The sequence below is a fragment of the Rhineura floridana genome, chromosome 3, assembly GCF_030035675.1.
Source record: "Rhineura floridana isolate rRhiFlo1 chromosome 3, rRhiFlo1.hap2, whole genome shotgun sequence".
In the NCBI taxonomy this organism is placed as follows: Eukaryota; Metazoa; Chordata; class Lepidosauria; order Squamata; family Rhineuridae; genus Rhineura; species Rhineura floridana.
The window spans coordinates 121320969-121338981 of NC_084482.1; the positions used below are offsets into that span (position 1 = coordinate 121320969).

At 45.2% G+C, this 18013-nt stretch overlaps 1 protein-coding gene across 7 annotated transcripts in view; it reads right to left on the reverse strand.

The window, feature by feature from the left end:
• Positions 1-18013, reverse strand: part of RNF44 (ring finger protein 44) — a 113092-nt gene that overhangs the window by 5800 nt on the left and 89279 nt on the right. For all 7 annotated transcript variants that reach the window (XR_009761429.1, XM_061617546.1, XM_061617547.1 and 4 more), the window contains 7 exons: positions 10681-10848; positions 9898-10071; positions 6047-6214; positions 4412-4530; positions 4128-4215; positions 3636-3757; positions 1675-1774 (listed from right to left, as the gene is read on the reverse strand). Coding sequence is in view for 6 of the 7 variants with exons in the window: in XM_061617546.1 (XP_061473530.1) it covers positions 1675-1774; positions 3636-3757; positions 4128-4215; positions 4412-4530; positions 6047-6214; positions 9898-10071; positions 10681-10848 (939 nt within the window). In the remaining variant the exon portion in view is untranslated. The remainder of the gene's footprint in view (positions 1-1674; positions 1775-3635; positions 3758-4127; positions 4216-4411; positions 4531-6046; positions 6215-9897; positions 10072-10680; positions 10849-18013) is intronic.

The window sequence follows — 18013 nt, forward strand, 5'->3', positions numbered from 1 at the left end:
TAGTTTTTACAGTAGAGAGAAGCCAGGGAGAGCTCTTAAGATTTGTACTGAGACCAATGTTATTCAACTTGTTCATAAATAATCTGGAATCAGGAAAAATAAGGTGGCCAAGTTTTTTATTATGATTAAATTAATATCCTGCCCTAGAAGCAGCCTAGAAGCAGCCCAGGACAGCAAACAGGCAATAGAACACTAAAAAGATCTATAAAACATCTTGAAAAACAAAATATCTTTAAAAACATCTTTAACATATTTTTAAAGACTTTATAAAAATATTTTCAAAAGATTTTATAAAAAACATTTTTAAAGATTCTATTAAAATATTTTTAAAATCTTAAAAAACAATTCCAACACTGATACAGAATGGGACAAGGTCTCTACTAAAAAGGCTTGTAGATGACACCTGATTATTCAAAGTGGTGGAAACCCAAATACTCCCCCCCCCAAAAAAATGACAATTGAGATTCGGTATAAACAGGGAAGTGCAGTGTGATGCATGCTGGGGCAAAACCCCCAGGGGTTCACAGACACACACCCACAATCAGAAAACCATTCTCAGAATGCAGCTGCAATACAAAAAGGCAAACTCACAGTTAGAAATTATTGGGAAAGAGATTGAAAATTGCCAGCATCATAATGTTTTTAAAAAATAAATCCACGGTGTGGCCACATTTGGAATACTCTGTACCATTTTGGTCACCTTATCTCAAAAGGGGTATCATAGAGCTGGGAAAAAGTGTGCCGTTAACACATGAAATTTACAGCATTTTACAGCTATGTGGCAACGGCCTAGATGACTTCAAAAGGGCATTAGAGAATATTAATGGAGAAGAGGCATATCAGTGGCTAATTAGGTGTGACAGTTAAATGGAGCTTCTAGGCATGCCTCTGAATACTAGCTCCTGGGGCTCAAAAAAACGGGGCAGAGCCTATTCTTACCTATACCCTCTTTGTCGGCTTCCTAGGGGTATCTGGCTGGCCCGTTGGGAACAGGACACTGAACTATATGGCCCAGACCAGTAGGGCTCCTCTTCAGTTCTTTTAAATAAGGATTTTCCTCACCCAACCATTTAAACTAAGATTCCAAATCACCTTATAGATGCTCCACCATCATTTAACAGCAACTGTATTTGCACAGAATCCTTGGTGTCCCTGTTTAGAAGGATGTACCAGTATTGCATCCACAACGTTGAATAGAGACCAGAGTTAATCCCAGACTTCACTCCTGCTGGCAAAAGGTGGAAGTGACCTTTTCCAAGTCCTCTTTCCCTTTGCTGACCCTTTTGCCCTCCAAAAATGTGCTCTGGAGGATTGGGAGACTCCTCTAGAACTGTGCAATGGATGGTGCCGAGGGCTGCATGGGCAAAGGGAAATCTGAAAACATGCCTCCCCTCATTCCACCAGCTGGATCCAACTCATACCCAGTCTCCTCACCCACATGATGCAGTTGCAGCCACCAGCCAGTAGAAGGAAATGTCAAGGCTGGTTCTAAAACTTTGGCTCAATCAAATTGTTTCCATGTGGCCCCTTCCCCCCCCTTCCCCCTCTCATTTCACAATTATGCACTTCCTAAGGCGCTTCTCGCTGATCAAGCCATAGCATTCAGCACAGGATAACTGTTTAATGCAATGGTTCCCTGACGACAGAGCCCTTGGTCAGAGCAGCAGATGTTACCTTTAACCATTTGTCGATGCACTTAGCATGGAACTCGTGGTTGCAGGGCAGAACTCGCAGCAGCTGCCTTACTTCGAAGTCACTGAAGCACACAACACACCTGGGGGAATGGGGGGGAAGGACCCCAGTCAGTAAGGTTGCAGGAGAGAAGGTACAGCTACACACATGCATCTGTAGTCATTAAGCGTCTTCCAAACATCAGATGGTCCAGTCTCTCCACAGTGACAGGATTCTCTCAAGGAACACAGGAAGTTGAATCATACAGAGTCAGACCATTGGTCCCTCTCGCTCAGCATTCCGTACACTGACTGGCAGCAGAGGCTCTCCAGGGTTTCAGGCAGTCCTACCTGGAGACACTGAGGAAAGGATCTAGGACGTTCAGCATGCAAAGCAGATGATCTTCCACTGAGCTATGGCCCTTCCCTCTTTGGTTGGTTTCCACTATATGCCTAATTCATACTCTCAGGTGACATTGTACAGCCTTTCTAAGAAAATTATTTTACTGCTCAGCTGGACTGTAAAAAGTAAAGGTGTCCCTGCACGTATAGTGTGAGTCATTTCCGACTCTTAGGGTGACGTCTTGCGACGTTTACTAGGCAGACCGTATATATGGGGTGGGATTGCCAGTTCCTTCCCCGGCCTTTCTTTACCCCCCAGCTTATGCCGGGTACTCATTTTACCAACCACGGATGGATGGAAGGCTGAGTGGACTTCAACCCCTTTTACCAGAGATTCAACTTCCTCCTTCCGTTGGAAGTACTGGACTGTACAGTATGTTTAAAAAACAACAATTGACTATCCACAAATCTGTTCAGCTACCATTTGTAGACACGCCCCAAGGAGCCCTTCTACTAAAGATGAAGAGAGATGCACCGCACTTCAGAAATGGATCTTTTTAATTATTTTCATTTTTGCTGGGTGGCAGTTCAGTTTTTCCACACCCTTAGTCAAATGTACCTGTTTCCATCATAAGATTTTTGCCAAACAACGCCCCCCTCCACCCCCTGCTTTAAGCAGGCCTTATCTCTCATGGTTATCCATTTAAATATTAATTTGGCACCTTGGGGGAAAAAATCTATTATTTTTTTCAAACTTCAAACACTACTGTTAATAAAATGGGGTGGGCTCTGTGATTGACAGAAGGGCAAATCAACGCTCAGCCAGACTGGAAAGTCACAAGGACCAGCCAATCAACACTCTGCACAGCTGGAAACAGGAAGAACCAACTGTTTATGAGTTCGATTCACTTTACAAGTCTGTACATATGTAAAGAAAGAAAATAAAAAGTGATGAGTGAAAAAAATAATCAATCTATACCATTGAAGTAAATAATAATTTAAAAAGGGGTAAATGCAGATAAACAGCAAGCTCACAACTCAAGCTATTTATTTCTAGCTTCACTGTATGTTCTGTAAGAGAGCCAAAATGAATTATTTTATCGATTATGATAATCTCCAACTCAGTCATACTCAGAGAAGACTAACTGAAATTAGTGGACTTAAGTCCTTTTATTTCAGTAGATCTCAGTAGTATGACTGAGTTGGAGATCGCCTGATATTTATGTATATCCCTCCTATCCGCTGCATTTGCAACACTCAGAGAAGCTTACAACAGTTCAAGAAAGGAAATCTGAGTGTGTGACAAATGCTGCATCCCCAATTGCTAGGAAATGGACCACTAACTATTCTGTGCCCCCCCCCCAAATCCTACCAGTCTCCATTTCAGAAGATAGCCAGGCCTTCGCAATGCCATTCACATGAAGTGGCACTGACCTATCTGTGTTCTAATCCTGTGCACCCAGTGCTAGTTGCAGCATCAAACACACACACCATCAGCAAACTGCAAGACCACACTCTTGGGAGATGGCCCAATTAATCCCTTCCAAAACCAACAGCACCGCCTTCTCTTCTCCATATGGGGATTCTACAGAAGTCATATGCGGACTTTCTTCCAACACTTACAAGGTTTGCTCTGACTGATGGCTTTCTGGGTTGAAGCGGTAAGATGGAAGGTGTTCGATGTCTGCTTTGGTGAGTCCCCGGGGCTTGGCCTCTCCTAGCCTCTCAGCCAGATTCAACAATGCCTAGAATGGGAGATGTGTTTAAAAGGGGGGGGGGAGATACAGCTCACTTAGGGGAATACCAGCTCCATCCACTGTGATCAACGTGGTCTATTAACATCATTCATGACAAGCATGGGCTGCACTGGGCTCTCACCTGTCTTATCCATACACTTTGAAGTTCTCTCTGTTGGTGTTAGATTCACACAGGATGGTCTCAGAAACATATTTTCACCCCCTCCTGTGGCAACTCATTCCCATCTTACAGCAGCCCAAAGCTCATTCTGAGAGAGCCATCTCAACCAAATTCAAACACAACCAAGAGTGGCCCCTGCTGCTTTAGAGCCTTTCCCCCATTCTGACACCCCATAACAAGGGGGGGCGATCAACCCACCTCGTAGTTTTCCATCTCTACATCATCCACATCCAAGTCCAAACTTATTGTGGGCCCCACCGCTGTTGGTGACACGGGAAGCATCGATCTGCGGTTAAAGCAGGGGGAGTGGTTAACAAGAGCAGAAAAATCACACATGCATACAAGCAAATGTGATGTTTTGAACAATGGGAAAAGAAGGTAGCCCATATTTCCACTGAGGGACCACTTTGAAACAAAGGCAAAGCCCTTGATCCTAGCCCCCTGGATCACTTCTCTCCTTCGCTTGACCAATAGATACTCACAGGAAGTATGGCAGGAAGCTTGGGTAGTATGGAGGTGGTGGGGGCGGTGGGGGTGGCAGTGGCTGCTGCAATCTGTATCGCTGGGTGTTCAGTCGCCGGGGCATCATGTGTGCATATGGCTGTTGGGAACACCAGGAGATGAGTCAATGCAGCCCACTGAGATGGTATTGCCTAATGCTGAGGCAGTATAAACCCCATGGCAAACTGGGGCGGAGGGGATTCTGCATCTAGGAAAATAAAAAGCTCCAAGCCAAGAAAAACTGAATTCTGCAACATAATCTGTAATGCAAACCAGGCAAGTTCGCATAGTCTAGCCTGCTTTTTGCTATGCTACATAACTTAGGCCCCATCTGCGTTACACATTTAAAGGAGACCCCTATTCCGCTCCCAGAGCTACAATTCCCAGAGTACCTGGGAAGAGGTGTTGATTGTTCAGCCACTCTGGGAGGGAAATAGGGGTCTCCTAACAATGCTCAGCAGCAGGGCCGGCTCCAGGAATGTCGGGGCCCTTGGGCATCAGCTTGCCCTGGGCCCCGGTGTGTGTGTGTGCGTGCGCGTACACACACACACGCACATGGCACCCCTGCCCCCCCACCTACTTGTCTGCTGTCTTTTACCATTGCCCTTAACGAAGATGGCGGCCGCGGTTTCCCTAAGGCGATGATGCCTCCGCCACCATCTTTGTTGATGGCACGCACATCTCTGCCATCAACTAAGATGGCGGCAGGGGCTTCAGTACCTTAGGGAAACCGTGGCCACCACCTTCGTTAACGGCAACAGTAAAAGACAGCAGACATGTAAGTGGGGAGAAGTGGGGGACCACAGATCATGGAAGGGGAGTGGAGGGGCAGCTGAGGGGCCCCCTGTAGCTCCAGGGGCCGTCAGGCCAGTGCCCAACCAGGCCGCCCTTTAGAACTGGCCCTGCTCAGCAGCCTTCACAAACTAGTTCCCAGGATTCTTTGGGAGAAACCACGGCTGTTTTAAGCGGTATAATTGTGCTTCAAATGAATAGTGCAGATGGGGCCTTATTCTGGCTGTGCTAGTAGTAGGGAAGGAGTTACACAGGGCACTGGCACGGCACTCTCAATCACTGCAAATCTTATTCAACCACCCCTCTGTCTTTTAAGATTTCAGCAGACACTGCCTGCATGCTTTCATATATATTTTTGCAGTCACAAGGTTAAAAAAAGGTGAAGAAAGTTGACAACATCCTACGTGCCGAAATACCCTCTTCTGCAAGTTGTCTGTATTCCCAATTCAGAGCATCCCCACACAGAAGCATTTCCCACATTTCTCAGAGTGGCAACACTAGTGGAGGAGTTAGAGCAGCAAGAGCAAAAGGACAGATCCCAAAACCAACCCAGCAGTTTGGCTCATCATTTCATAAAAGGGCATCTGTCTATCCACAGAGGCTGTCGAAAAGCAGCAGCACACTCTGGAAAAAGACCCTGCACCATAGCCGCTCATTCTCTCTTGCATGGTGTGCAATGGTCTCCAGACTGTCAACCCTACCAAGGTATAGAGACCATTTCTGAGCAGACAAAGGACCCTCTGGATGCCCTCTTCCATCAGGGCTCAGAGCCCCAAGACAGTACACTGCTTGAAGCCTTATCTTTTTGAACTCAGAATTCTTACCACGCCAAAGGGCAGTTCCTGGTGCAGCGGGTCATGGGTATGCGGAAGGTAATGTAGTGGCACAGAGGGAGACAGTGCAGGAGTATGGTGAGAAGCAGAGTATGAGAAGCCTCCAATAGAGTGCTGTTCACCCCGAAGCTCTACCTCATTTTCTATCCTTTGTAGTGGCTGTGGAGAGAGCAGACAACACACAATGCTAGCTAGCAACAGCTCCCAAGTACTTCACAGAGTTTGAAATGGTTCAGACATGCTGCACTGAACGGTACTGCAAGGCCACTGGAGCAGAAGGAGAATCCTAGCATTCCCTGAAGGGAGCCAATGGCACAGCTATGCTAACTCTGACATCACCATGCAGGATAGCCTGGTAGGTACCTTCCAGGCTTAACCTGATGGGAAACCACTTCCTTCCATTCCTCTTCCCAGCAATCTTTCCACAGACACAAGTGCACGTGACAACGGCAGGCCCATGTTTGCAGATGTTAAACAGCAATGGCGTGTGTGCACGCTCACAATGATTTCCAGAGAGAAAGCAGTAAGTGGGAGGGTGCTGAACCCTTCCCCTGCCCACTGCTGCTCTTTTTCTCTCAGACACACTCCAATATTGGAAAAACACACCCAGTGGGGGAGAAAAATGACAGGCAGAATAAGAGTCCAGCATCCCCTCTCACTTTGCTGTTGGAAATCCTCTGGCTTTACTGCTGTTTCATGGCAAGCTATGTTGAAAAGACACAAGCCTGCAGTCATCATCTGCAGCTCTTCCCTATAACTCTTACATGACGCACTGAAGACATACAAGTCCCCAGTCTCTGCCCTTCTTACGAGAAATCCCAAATTTATGGTATCATCTACCCATGCAACAGGGATTTTGCATTAAGCAGAACAAAAAGGACATTTCCCTGGCCACGATCCAGAAACGTGGTGGAGGACGGGGAGGGCATAGAATTAAGTTATAGCTCTTAGTTACAGATCTGAAGCAAGGCAGAAATCCATCTCTGGACTGATGGGTGCTTAAACACCATTCTTTTACAGGATGAACTGCATTAAACTATAACACATACACAAATGATGCTGATTACCTAACAATGACATCAAACGCCCCTCAATAGCTGGATGTTAAAACCGTCAGCCTCTGTGTAGAAGTGTTCCTTTCATTCTACAAGTCCCCTTTTTTCCACCTCTTCCTGATGTCCCGCCCCTGCTTCCCTCCCCGCTTTGGCTCTTCTCACCACAACTGCCCCAAATTGACTTCCACCTCCCCTTGACTTTCCCCACACCTTCCAGCCCCCTTCCTTGCCCCACATTCCATATTCGAACCGGAGTAAGTGTGAGACTGGCTGCTTTGCATCAGCCAGCTTAGCCATTCGTCTTACAGAGGAAACACTCGGTGATAGACAGTAAGATCCAACATTTGACAAGAGGATTCCACAAGCTGCAGGGACGCCACTGAACTGCTTTTCCCCCCAGTTTCAATCCTGATCTTTAAGGCTCCTCTTTACTGCTCCACCTATGCACAGATACCAAAGTATTATTGATGGCTTTTCCTCAGTTAATGAATCTCAAGGGGAAGGAGGCTTGACAAAGTTCAAAGGCATGTCAGATATTCCTTTTGGGACTGGGATTAGTTTATAACAACACTAACTCTGGCCTAGTATACTTCAGAGCATCCATTTATTTCAACAAGACTTCATTGGGTATGCTGTATCTCGAATGGCCATTGGGAGAAGGTCCATGGCTCAGGCAGAGCACATGCTTTGCATGCATAATGCAATCCCTAGCAGCTCCAGGCAGTGTGGGGGGAACAGCCCCGTCTGAAACCTGGGACATCTGTTGACAGTGATGAGTGTAGTCGACAACACTGAACTAAGAGGACCAATGGTCTGACTTGGTATAAGGCAGCATACCGTGGTATTTTTAAGAGGACTGTTGCCCCATCCCAAACCCTAAATAAAATCCATGCTTTTGTACTATACAACAAGCACACTGAAACCACTCAACCTTACCATTACTGCCACAGACACTCTTTCATAATGTTGGCTGCTCTTTTTGATGAACACTAAATCCTTGGCAACAGCTGGTATAGCACAGTGGGGAGGAGAACCTGGCTGGGAGTCCAGAGTCTGTGAGTTCAAATCCCCGCTCGTGTCTCCTGTGTGTTAAGGGCCAGCTAAAGATCACCCCCACAGTGAGTGGCTCAGGGGGTTACGTGCCCTACCACCTGTGCAGCCGTGGGCAAGCTGCATAGTCCCAAGGAGCCCAGTTGCCCCCCCAGCTGGCAGTTGCGGACAAGGAAGGGGCTGGCTTGTGCAGCTGTGGCAAGCTGAGCAGGCCCTAGCCAGCTGGGGAGGACTAGTCTCAGAGGGAGGCAATGGTAACCCCCCTCTGGATACCGCTTACCATGAAAACCCTATTCATAGCCATAAGTCGGGATCGACTTGAAGGCAGTCCATTTCCGTTTCATTTCCAAATCCTTGGCATCACTCCCTCTGACAGCAAGTCATTAATGGTGAACACAGTGCATGGGAATAAAACCCACTGCACAACATAGTAACACTCTTACTAACTAGTAGCATCACTGGGAACTGTTGCTCCAAATCTGTCATGTCCATTTCATTTAGTCACCCTTTACTCACTTCCCCTTCAAAGAGAAACCACTAAGGGTGGAACCTAAATTATACAAGCAGAAAATATAGGAAGGCTAGAGGAGGCACTGGAGGCCACAACGGGATAGATTTTTGCAGGCTATAGTAACACAAATCTATCCTAATACACATAAGCCTCATATAAGCTTGTCCAGACGAATCTGATCTGTGGAAAAATGCTAAACCTTTCAGAAGGCCAGACAGGCAATGGACCTTAAACTCCCATTGTCCTGAGGCACTTCTGCCCAGGCCAGATCATCTATGGGCTCACTGGTTAGTCCTGGGTATTACTGCTTCAGCTGCAGTTACCCACTTACAAAATGGGAACACTGATGGCCAACCTTACAGGACCATTGCCTTGCATGCTGGAGGAGGGAATCATGATGATGTCATCTTGGGTTCCTTCAGGAGGAAGGGCAGGATAGAAATAAAATTAACAGCAACAGTAAGTACTTTGGACACTGAATGTTCTATAGCAATGTATTATGTACATCATCTCAAGCACTCTTTTTTTAATAAAGTGGAAAAGCAATTCAAAAATACTGTAAGTAAGTAACATGTGCATACAAACAAGTTGCAGTGCCAAGATCCAAGCTGCCACAGGTGATCAATGGCAACAAGAGACTATGCCTTCCCCCAATCTCTCTCGTGTAGAAACTTGCCCCATTCCACCTAGGCACACCAGATGCGACACATGGATGGGACTGCTACCACAGAGGCATTTACCACAACGGGGATATTGATTCTCACTCCACATGGTGCTGCAGGGTACAGTGTACTTGCTGGGTCAGGTCACATCTTGTCTGCTGATGGTGTGTACATGGTCCAGGCCTGGCTTTGGATGTAGCCTGAGCCAGACAGGATTCTAGGGGGCAACTGATTATGGTATGCAGGACACCATGAAAAAATGGCCTATCTGTCATATGGATGACCTGCCTTTCTCATGACCATTAGAAACCTTACCTGGGTAGAGTTATGTTTTGACTCTTCGGCAGAGCCATGTGCAAACTTCTCTCTGGACCCCAGCAAAAAACTTCCTTTGACAACTAAAACCCAAGATTTCAAGGAGCTAGCAAACAATATGCTACACTAGAGGATCGTGACTATACCAGCTTCGAAACCCCTCACAACAGCGTGGGGGGGGCAGCGAGAAAAACAAGGCCCAGACATCCCTTCCAATCGAGCCACTCCATGCCACCCCAATAAACTTACCATGCGAGGATGCTGGGGCTGGAGCGGGACAAACTGGCTGAGGGGAGCCATGTGTGGAGGCTGGTGTGGTGGCACAGGCGGTGGAGGGTGCAGGATGTAATGGTCGCTGGAAATGAGCGGTGGGAACGTTTGGTAGGAGACAGGGAGCTGCTGCATGGCACAGGCCTGGATCAGCTACAAGAGTGGGGGAGGGGGAAGAGAGTCATCATGAGAAGGTTACATGCTTACAACCAGGGCACCCTGCCTGGCTGCAGAATTTTTTTGGGTGGGGGAAAATCCCACAAGCAGCAGGCTATCCTCTCCCAAGACTGGTAGGGGACCCAATGGCCATTAAACCAAATGGCCATAAACCCTAGCCTCCTTAAAAAGGTAAAGGTGTCCCCGCACTTGTAGTGCAAGTCGTTTCCGACTCTTAGGGTGACATCTTGCGACGTTTACTAGGCAGACCGTATGTATGGGGTGGGATTGCCAGTTCCTTCCCTGGCCTTTCTTTACCCCCCAGCATATGCCGGGTACTCATTTTACCAACCACAGATGGGTGGAAGGCTGAGTGGACCTCGACCCCTTTTACCGGAGATTCAACTTCCTCCTTCCGTTGGAATCGAACTCCGGCCGTGAGCAGAGCATTGGCTGCGTTACCGCCGCTTACCACTCCTCCTTAGGTATATGGAAAACAAAATGGACCCAGCTGATCTGGTGTCAAGCCCAAACAGTAAAGTGGTGCGCTACTCTCCTCGTCCCCAGTTCAGACTTCTGCTCTTCTCCCCACACCAATGGACTCACGGGGGGGGGGAGGCAACAGAGTGGGTAGTGCTGTCCGCTGAACATCACTGAGCATGCTGGGAGCTGCTGTGCACTGCAACCTGGGATGTGCTGGCCGGTGTGAATGGGGAAGCCTTGTGTTGTTACCGTGGTCACCGTGTAGGAGAGAGGGATGGCTCCCTGATGCACCTTGAGGAAAGATACATAGAAGAATCAAAGTCATACCTCCTCACTCACTCTCTCTCTCACTCTCTCTCTCTCTCTGCAAGCCCACCCCCCAAGCTGAGCCCCATAGAACAGACTTGAAGGTAAGCAGCATTTCAAAGAAGAGCACTCGTCTCAGGTCTGAGGCCAATGGCATTACAGGGAACATCTCAGATGCAAATACCTGATGGAACGCCTCTCCCGATACGAACCCACCCGTACACTACAGTCAAGATCAAAGGCCCTCCTCTGGGTGCCTACTCCAAGGGAAGCTCGGAGAGTGGCAACAAGGGAGAGGGCCTTCTCAGTGGTGGCCTCCAAATTATGGAATGATTTTGTTGACGAGGTGCGCCTGGCGCCAACACAGTTATCTTTTCAGCACCAGGTCAAGACTTTCCTCTTCTCCCAGGCATTTTAGCATGTGTTTTAAATTGCTTTTATATTGTTTTAAATTTTAAAATTGTGTTTTAAATTTTTAAAATATGTGTTTTAAATTGTATATTTGTTTTAATGTTTCTGATTGCTGTAAACCGCCCAGAAAGCTTCGGCTATGGGGCGGTATACAAGTGCAATAAATAAATAAATAAAAACACAAAAGGAGGTTATCCAAATATACCAACCAAAGATGTGAACCAGTAGCCACAGAGTACAGACAGTGCTTTTTAAATCATGCAAAGACCGAACGATAATAGTTTCAGATATGTACAAAGAACAAGCTGATGGAACACAATTCAAATATGAGCACTCAAAAGCTAAAAGCAAGTCCTAGAACTGAGAGCTCTAATGAAAAGGTCTCTGACAGAACACTCTTCCCAGACTGTCATGTAGAAGTTTCAGAGACTGAGGGTAATCAATAGCACTCGGCTTTCTCTAGGAACCAGCACTCTGGCCCACAGTCACAGTTCCAGGTGTGAAGAGGGTCCCTTGAAGAAGCTTTCCTCTTATAGCTCTTAGGGTGTGCTTGGTGGGGGGTTTTGCTTTTTTTTAAAGGCAAAACTTTTAAGTCACAGAATACATCTCTGAACTTCTGAATAATTCATTTTAGCTACCACTGGGAAGCTGCAGGACTTCATACAGCATATGAATTGCTGAAACTTTCCATCCAAATTGGTTTGTGCTGAAGACCTCCCAAAGCTAATCAAGTATACTTTGAAGTGTATTTCACTAACTATTGTCTTGTGCTTTGAAATGTGTACATCCTATTTATGATGTCACCCAAGTGGTTTATTTCTCCTGATTCCAGGTCTTTCGCTTTGGAGTATATGGTTTGTCCAGAAAATGGTTGCTCTGACATTTTTGACCCTCTGCTCAAAGGCTGTGGGAGTTCCCAAATCATATATAACTCCTGAACACCAGAGGACAGGTGTATCATTTGGTTTATTGCTTTAATAAAAAAGATATTCTTGAGTTTGATTTTCATTATATTTTGTATAGATGGTTAACAATGCAGTTTTATTTTATGCATGTATATTGCATAATCCTTCTCTAGGATGCATACTTTAACATGCAGGTCGGTCAGTCTGACTTCAATACCGGGAAAGATATTAGAACGGATAATAAAAGAGTCCATTGGCAACTATCTAGATGACAATGCTGTGATTAGTAGGAGACAGCATGGGTTTGTCAAGAAAAAATCCTGTCAAACTAATCTCATCTCTTTTTTTGCTCGGGTCACTAGCCTAGTAGATGGTGGAAATGCTGTAGATATCATCTATCTAGATTTCAGCAAAGCGTTTGACAAAGTCCCCCACGACCTTTCGATTAGCAAACTCGTCAAATGCGGACTACATGGAAATACTGTCAGGTGGATTCACAACTGGTTGGAAAACCATACTCAAAGAGTGGTCGTCGGTGGCTCTGCTTCGGACTGGAAGGAGGTTTCGAGTGGAGTGCCACAGGGTTCTGTCCTGGGGCCGATACTCTTCAACATTTTTATCAATGACTTAGATGATGGGGTGGAGGGAACCCTTATGAAGTTTGCGGATGATACGAAACTGGGATAGCTAACACAATGGAAGACAGGAATAAAATCCAAAAGGACCTGGATAGACTAGAAAATTGGGCTGAAATTAATAAAATGACATTCAATAAAGACAAATGCAGGATTCTGCATTTAGGCCACAAAAAAAAAATGCACGGGTACAGGATGGGAAATACCCGGCTTAGCAGTAGTACGTGTGAGAAGGACCTTGGAATTGTAGTGGATCGCAAGCTGAACATGACCCAGCAGTGTGATGCTGCGGCAAAAAAGGCAAATGCGGTTTTGGGATGCATAAACAGAGCTATAGTTTCCAGGTTGAGGGAAGTAATAGTCCCACTATATTCTGCATTAGTCAGGCCTCATCTGGAATACTGCGTTCAGTTCTGGGCGCCTCATTTTAAGAAAGATATAGACAAGTTACAGCGGGTTCAGAAGAGGGCGACAAGGATGATAGCCGGTATGGAGAACAAGTCTTATGAGGAAAGGTTGAAGAAACATGTTCAGTCTGGTGAAGAGAAGGCTGAGGGGTGACATGATTACACTCTTTAAGTACCTGAAGGGCTGTCACATAGAGGAGGGTACAGATTTGTTCACTGCTGCCCCAGAGGGTAGGACTAGGTCTAATGGTTTTAAGTTGCAGGAGCGTAGATTCAGATTGGACATTAGAAGGAACTTCTTGACAGTAAGGGCAGTTCGGCAATGGAACCAACTGCCTAGGGAGGTGGTGGGATCCCCTTCGCTGGATGTCTTCAAGCAGAGGCTGGACAGCTATCTGTGGGAGATGCTCTAGCTGTGGATTTCCAGCTGTGAGCAGGGGGTTGGACTCGATGGCCTACAAGGCCCCTTCCAACTCTATGATTCTATGATTCTATGGTGAGGGGGTTTGAGAGTGTTGAAGAAGCTGAGAGCAAACCCGTCAGGAGTGTAGACCAACGGGCTAGATTCCTAGCAGGGTCACCCAAGGTGGAATGGTCAAAGCTGAGACACAACACTAAGATGCATCCAAACTCAGTGGAAGGCAATGGTAAACCACCTCTGAATGCCTCTTCCCATGAAAACGCTATGAACAGAGTATCCAAAATGCAACACGAGATAGTGCTGGAAGATGAGACCACTAGGTCAGATGCCACTCAGCAAGCTACTGGGGAAGAACAACAGACAAGTATGAGTAGCGCTGTGACTAATGACGCAGCTGGGTCAAAGCCGAAAGGAAGCCCAGAGGCTGATGCGCACAGATGCGAAAGGAGAGTCCAGAGTTGTACGACGCACACAATAGGAACATGGAATGTGAGAAGCAGGAACCAGGAAAAGTTAGAAATTATCAAGCAAGAAATGAAACATATCAACATTACAATACTTGGCGTGAGTGAATTAAAATGGAAGGGAATGGAACATTTTCAATCAGGCAACTACAAAATATTTTATGCATGAAATGAGAAATTAAGAAGAAATGGGTTTGCTTTAATAGTGAGAAGTGATGTAGCAAAAGCAATGAGGAGCTACAACGCAAGGTCTGAGCAAGTAATATCAATAAGATTAAATGGGAAACCTATTAACATAACCATCATCCAAGTCTACGCTCCAACAACAAATGCAGAAGAGGAGGAATTGGAGAGATTTTTTGCAGAAGTACAGGAGGAAATTGATCACACACCAAAACAAGATGTGCTGATAATCATGGGGGACTGGAATGCAAAAGTAGGGAACAGAGAAGAACAAGAAATTGTGGGGAAATGGGGCTTAGGAGACAGAAATGAAGCACGAGAAAGACATTGAATTCTGTGAAGCCAATAATTTGTTTCTGGCAAACACACTTTTTGAGCAACTGAAAAGATAACTGTACACGTGGACATCACCAAAAGGTCAGTATAGAAATCAAATTGATTATATCATTGGTAGCAGAAGATGAAGAAGTTCCATACTTTCTGCAAAAACAAGACCAGGAGCAGACTGCGGTACTGATCAGGAACTGGTAATACTGAATATCACAGTAAAGCTAAAGAAGAACAACAAAGCAGTCATAGTGCCAAAATACAATTTAAATAACATTGCAGAAGAATATAAAGATCAAATAAGGAACAGATTTGAGACTTTAAACTTAGTTGATAGAAAACCAGAAGTACTATGGATTGAAGTCAGAGACATTATCAGAGAAGAATGCAAAAAGACAATACCTCTAGTTAAAGAGAGAGAAAGACCTCAATGGGTGACTGAAGAAACTCTTAAAATGGTTAAAGAAAGAAGGAAAGCTAAAGCAAAAGGAGATAGAAACAAGGTCAGAACCCTAAATGCAATAATACAGTGACAAAGAGAACTATTACAACAGTTATTGTATAGAAATAGAAGAGGACAACAAAGAAGTTAAGTTAGAACAAGAGCCCTATTCCAAAAGATTAGAGAAATGAAAGGGAAATTCAAACCAAGAGTAGGGATACTAAATAATCAACAGGGTAACACACTGACTGACCAAGATGAAATAAAAGGAAGATGGAAGCAATACACTGAAGAATGATATAAAAGAGATGACAGGATGACAGATTCATTCCAGAGGAACTGTATGATGAAGAACCAGAAATTTTAGAAAGTGAGGTGAAAGCTGCTCTTAAAATACTGGGAAGAAACAAATCACCAGGAACATATGGCATACCAATAGACTTCCTACAAGTCACTGAGAAAAAAAATTGTCAAGAAATATGGAAAACTAAACAATGGCCCACAGACTGGAAGCGTTCAATATATATTCCAATTCCAAAGAAAGGGGATCCCAGGGAATGCAGCAATTATCGAACTATTGCCTTAATATCCCATGCAAGTAAACTAACGCTCAAGATTCTACAAAGGCTCTTACCATATGTGGAGTGAGAAATGCCAATGCCAGATGTCCAAGCTGGATTTAGAAAAGGATGAGGTACCAGAGATCATATTGCAAACATACGTTGGATAATGGAACGGACCAAGGAATTTCAGAAGAAAATCACCTTGTGCTTTATAGATTACAGCAAAGCCTTTGATTGTGTAGATAATGAAAAACTATGGAATGCTTTAAAAGAAATGGGGGTGCCACAGCATCTGATTGTCCTGATGCACAACCTATACTCTGGACAAGATGCTACTGTAAGGACAGAATATGGAGAAACCGATTGGTTCCCAGTCGGAAAGGGTGTGAGACGGGCGTATTTTATCACCCTATTTGTTTAATCTATATGCAGAACATATCATATAGAAAGTGGGATTGGACCAAGATGAAGGAGGTATGAAAATTGGAGGGAGAAATATCAAAAATTTTAGATATTGGGTTTTAGACCAAATTAAACCAGAACTATCATTAGAAGTTAAAATGACAAAACTGAAGTTATTATAATTTGGACACTTAATGAGAAGACATAATTCACTAGAAAAGACAGTGCTGGGAAAAACAGAAGGGAGTAGAAAAAGAGGAAGGCCAAACAAGAGATGGATTGATTCCATAAAGGAAGCCACAGACATGAACTTACAAGATCTGAACAGGATGGTTTATAACAGATACTATTGGAGGTTGCTGATTCATAGGGTTGCCATAAGTTGTAATCAACCTGAAGGCACATAACAACAATATTGCATAGTGCCTTTGAAGGAGGATTCTCATTTGAAACGCACTGGGTTCAGTCAGCCTACTTCTGTGTACCCGGAGGTTTCCTTCCTTCTTCAACTAGAGCAGCCTTTCCCAACCTTTGGGTCCCCAGATGTTGCTGGACTACAGTTCCCAGAATTCCTGATCATTGGCCTGACTAGGGCTGATGGGGGCTGTAGTCCAGCAATATCTGAGGACCCAAAGGTTGGCAAAGGCTGGATTGCAAGACATGCCATCACATTATTTCACCCGTCTAAAAGGGTTCCAAGTGAGGGCATTAAATCCTTAGTCTAGAGATAGTGCTTGCGGTGGGTGGTTTTAGATATATAATAAGATATACAGATAGAGAGAGGGAGAAGGGGAGAACAACGCTATGGCACTTCCCCCCTCCCCTTGTGTAAATAGCCTGTAACAGTACTGCACAGCCACTGAAAGTGTGCTTTTCAGCAGCAGAAATCCCATTGCAGACACTCACCATCAATACTCACAAGACACCAACCCTACCTAAACTTTGGACCTTGCAGCCAAAGGAAGTACACGCTATAAAAACTGCCTCCATATAATATTCTGATACAATTTTCATGTCCTTGGGTTTGGATTACTTTATTAGACAGAAAATGGAACGTCTGTTGGAGAGCAAGTGGACATGTAAAGAAAGAGCAGCTAATCTGTGGCCCTCCCAACTCCCACCAGCTCTAGCCAGCATGGCCAATGATCAGGGATGATGGGAGTTTTAGTCCACCAATATACCTGGAAGGCCACAGGTAAGCCACCCGATGCAGAAAGATGCTGTCCTGTGCACAAGCTAACAAGGGAAGCTGCCAACCTTTTGTTGCTACTTGTGGCTGGAATGGGCACCTCCACTAGGCACTCTGCTGGCCTGGATACAAGGTCTCTAGCTGGGTTTAACTTTTGCTCAAGGCTGCTTGGAACACAGCTGAGCTAAACCAACACAGGTCACGAAGTGATGGGATGCCAGCTCTCTGGGGAACAATGCATGACACCAGAGTGGCAAAACCAATACTGCCAAGAGTCATTTCTGGCTGAGAGGCCAGAAGCAGTGCAGTGTGTATGGGCACACAAACGTGTGTGTGTTTTGTGTGAGTGTGCGTGAGAGAGAAGAATTAAGATGTCATGTCTCCTGACTTCCGGGAAGGGTGACTTAGCCTGTGCCTGCTTTTGAGACGGGCTCCTGCCTCAAAAGAAGCTTATTCAGATATATCAGTCAGTTTTTTCTTTTTTTTTTGACTGATTAAACTTCTCCCGGGTAGGGAGAAACGAAGAGATTAACCTCAAAGCCTATTTTTGTTGGGACGACCAGATCTCATTAATTTATGGGACGAGGTCCAGCCGACGAAGGTGGGACGGATTTTCAACAGCAAGCTCTATCTGATAAAGCGAACGTTCACCTTATCTTCTAAGAGAGAACGCACTAACAGGCAAGCACCCTTCTTTCTATATTTTTCTTTTACTTGACTTAAATTGTTGCTGTTTAAAAGAGATTTGCCAGATTGATCGGTTTTTGACATCTCACTGGGGAGCCATAACTTCTCTCTGCT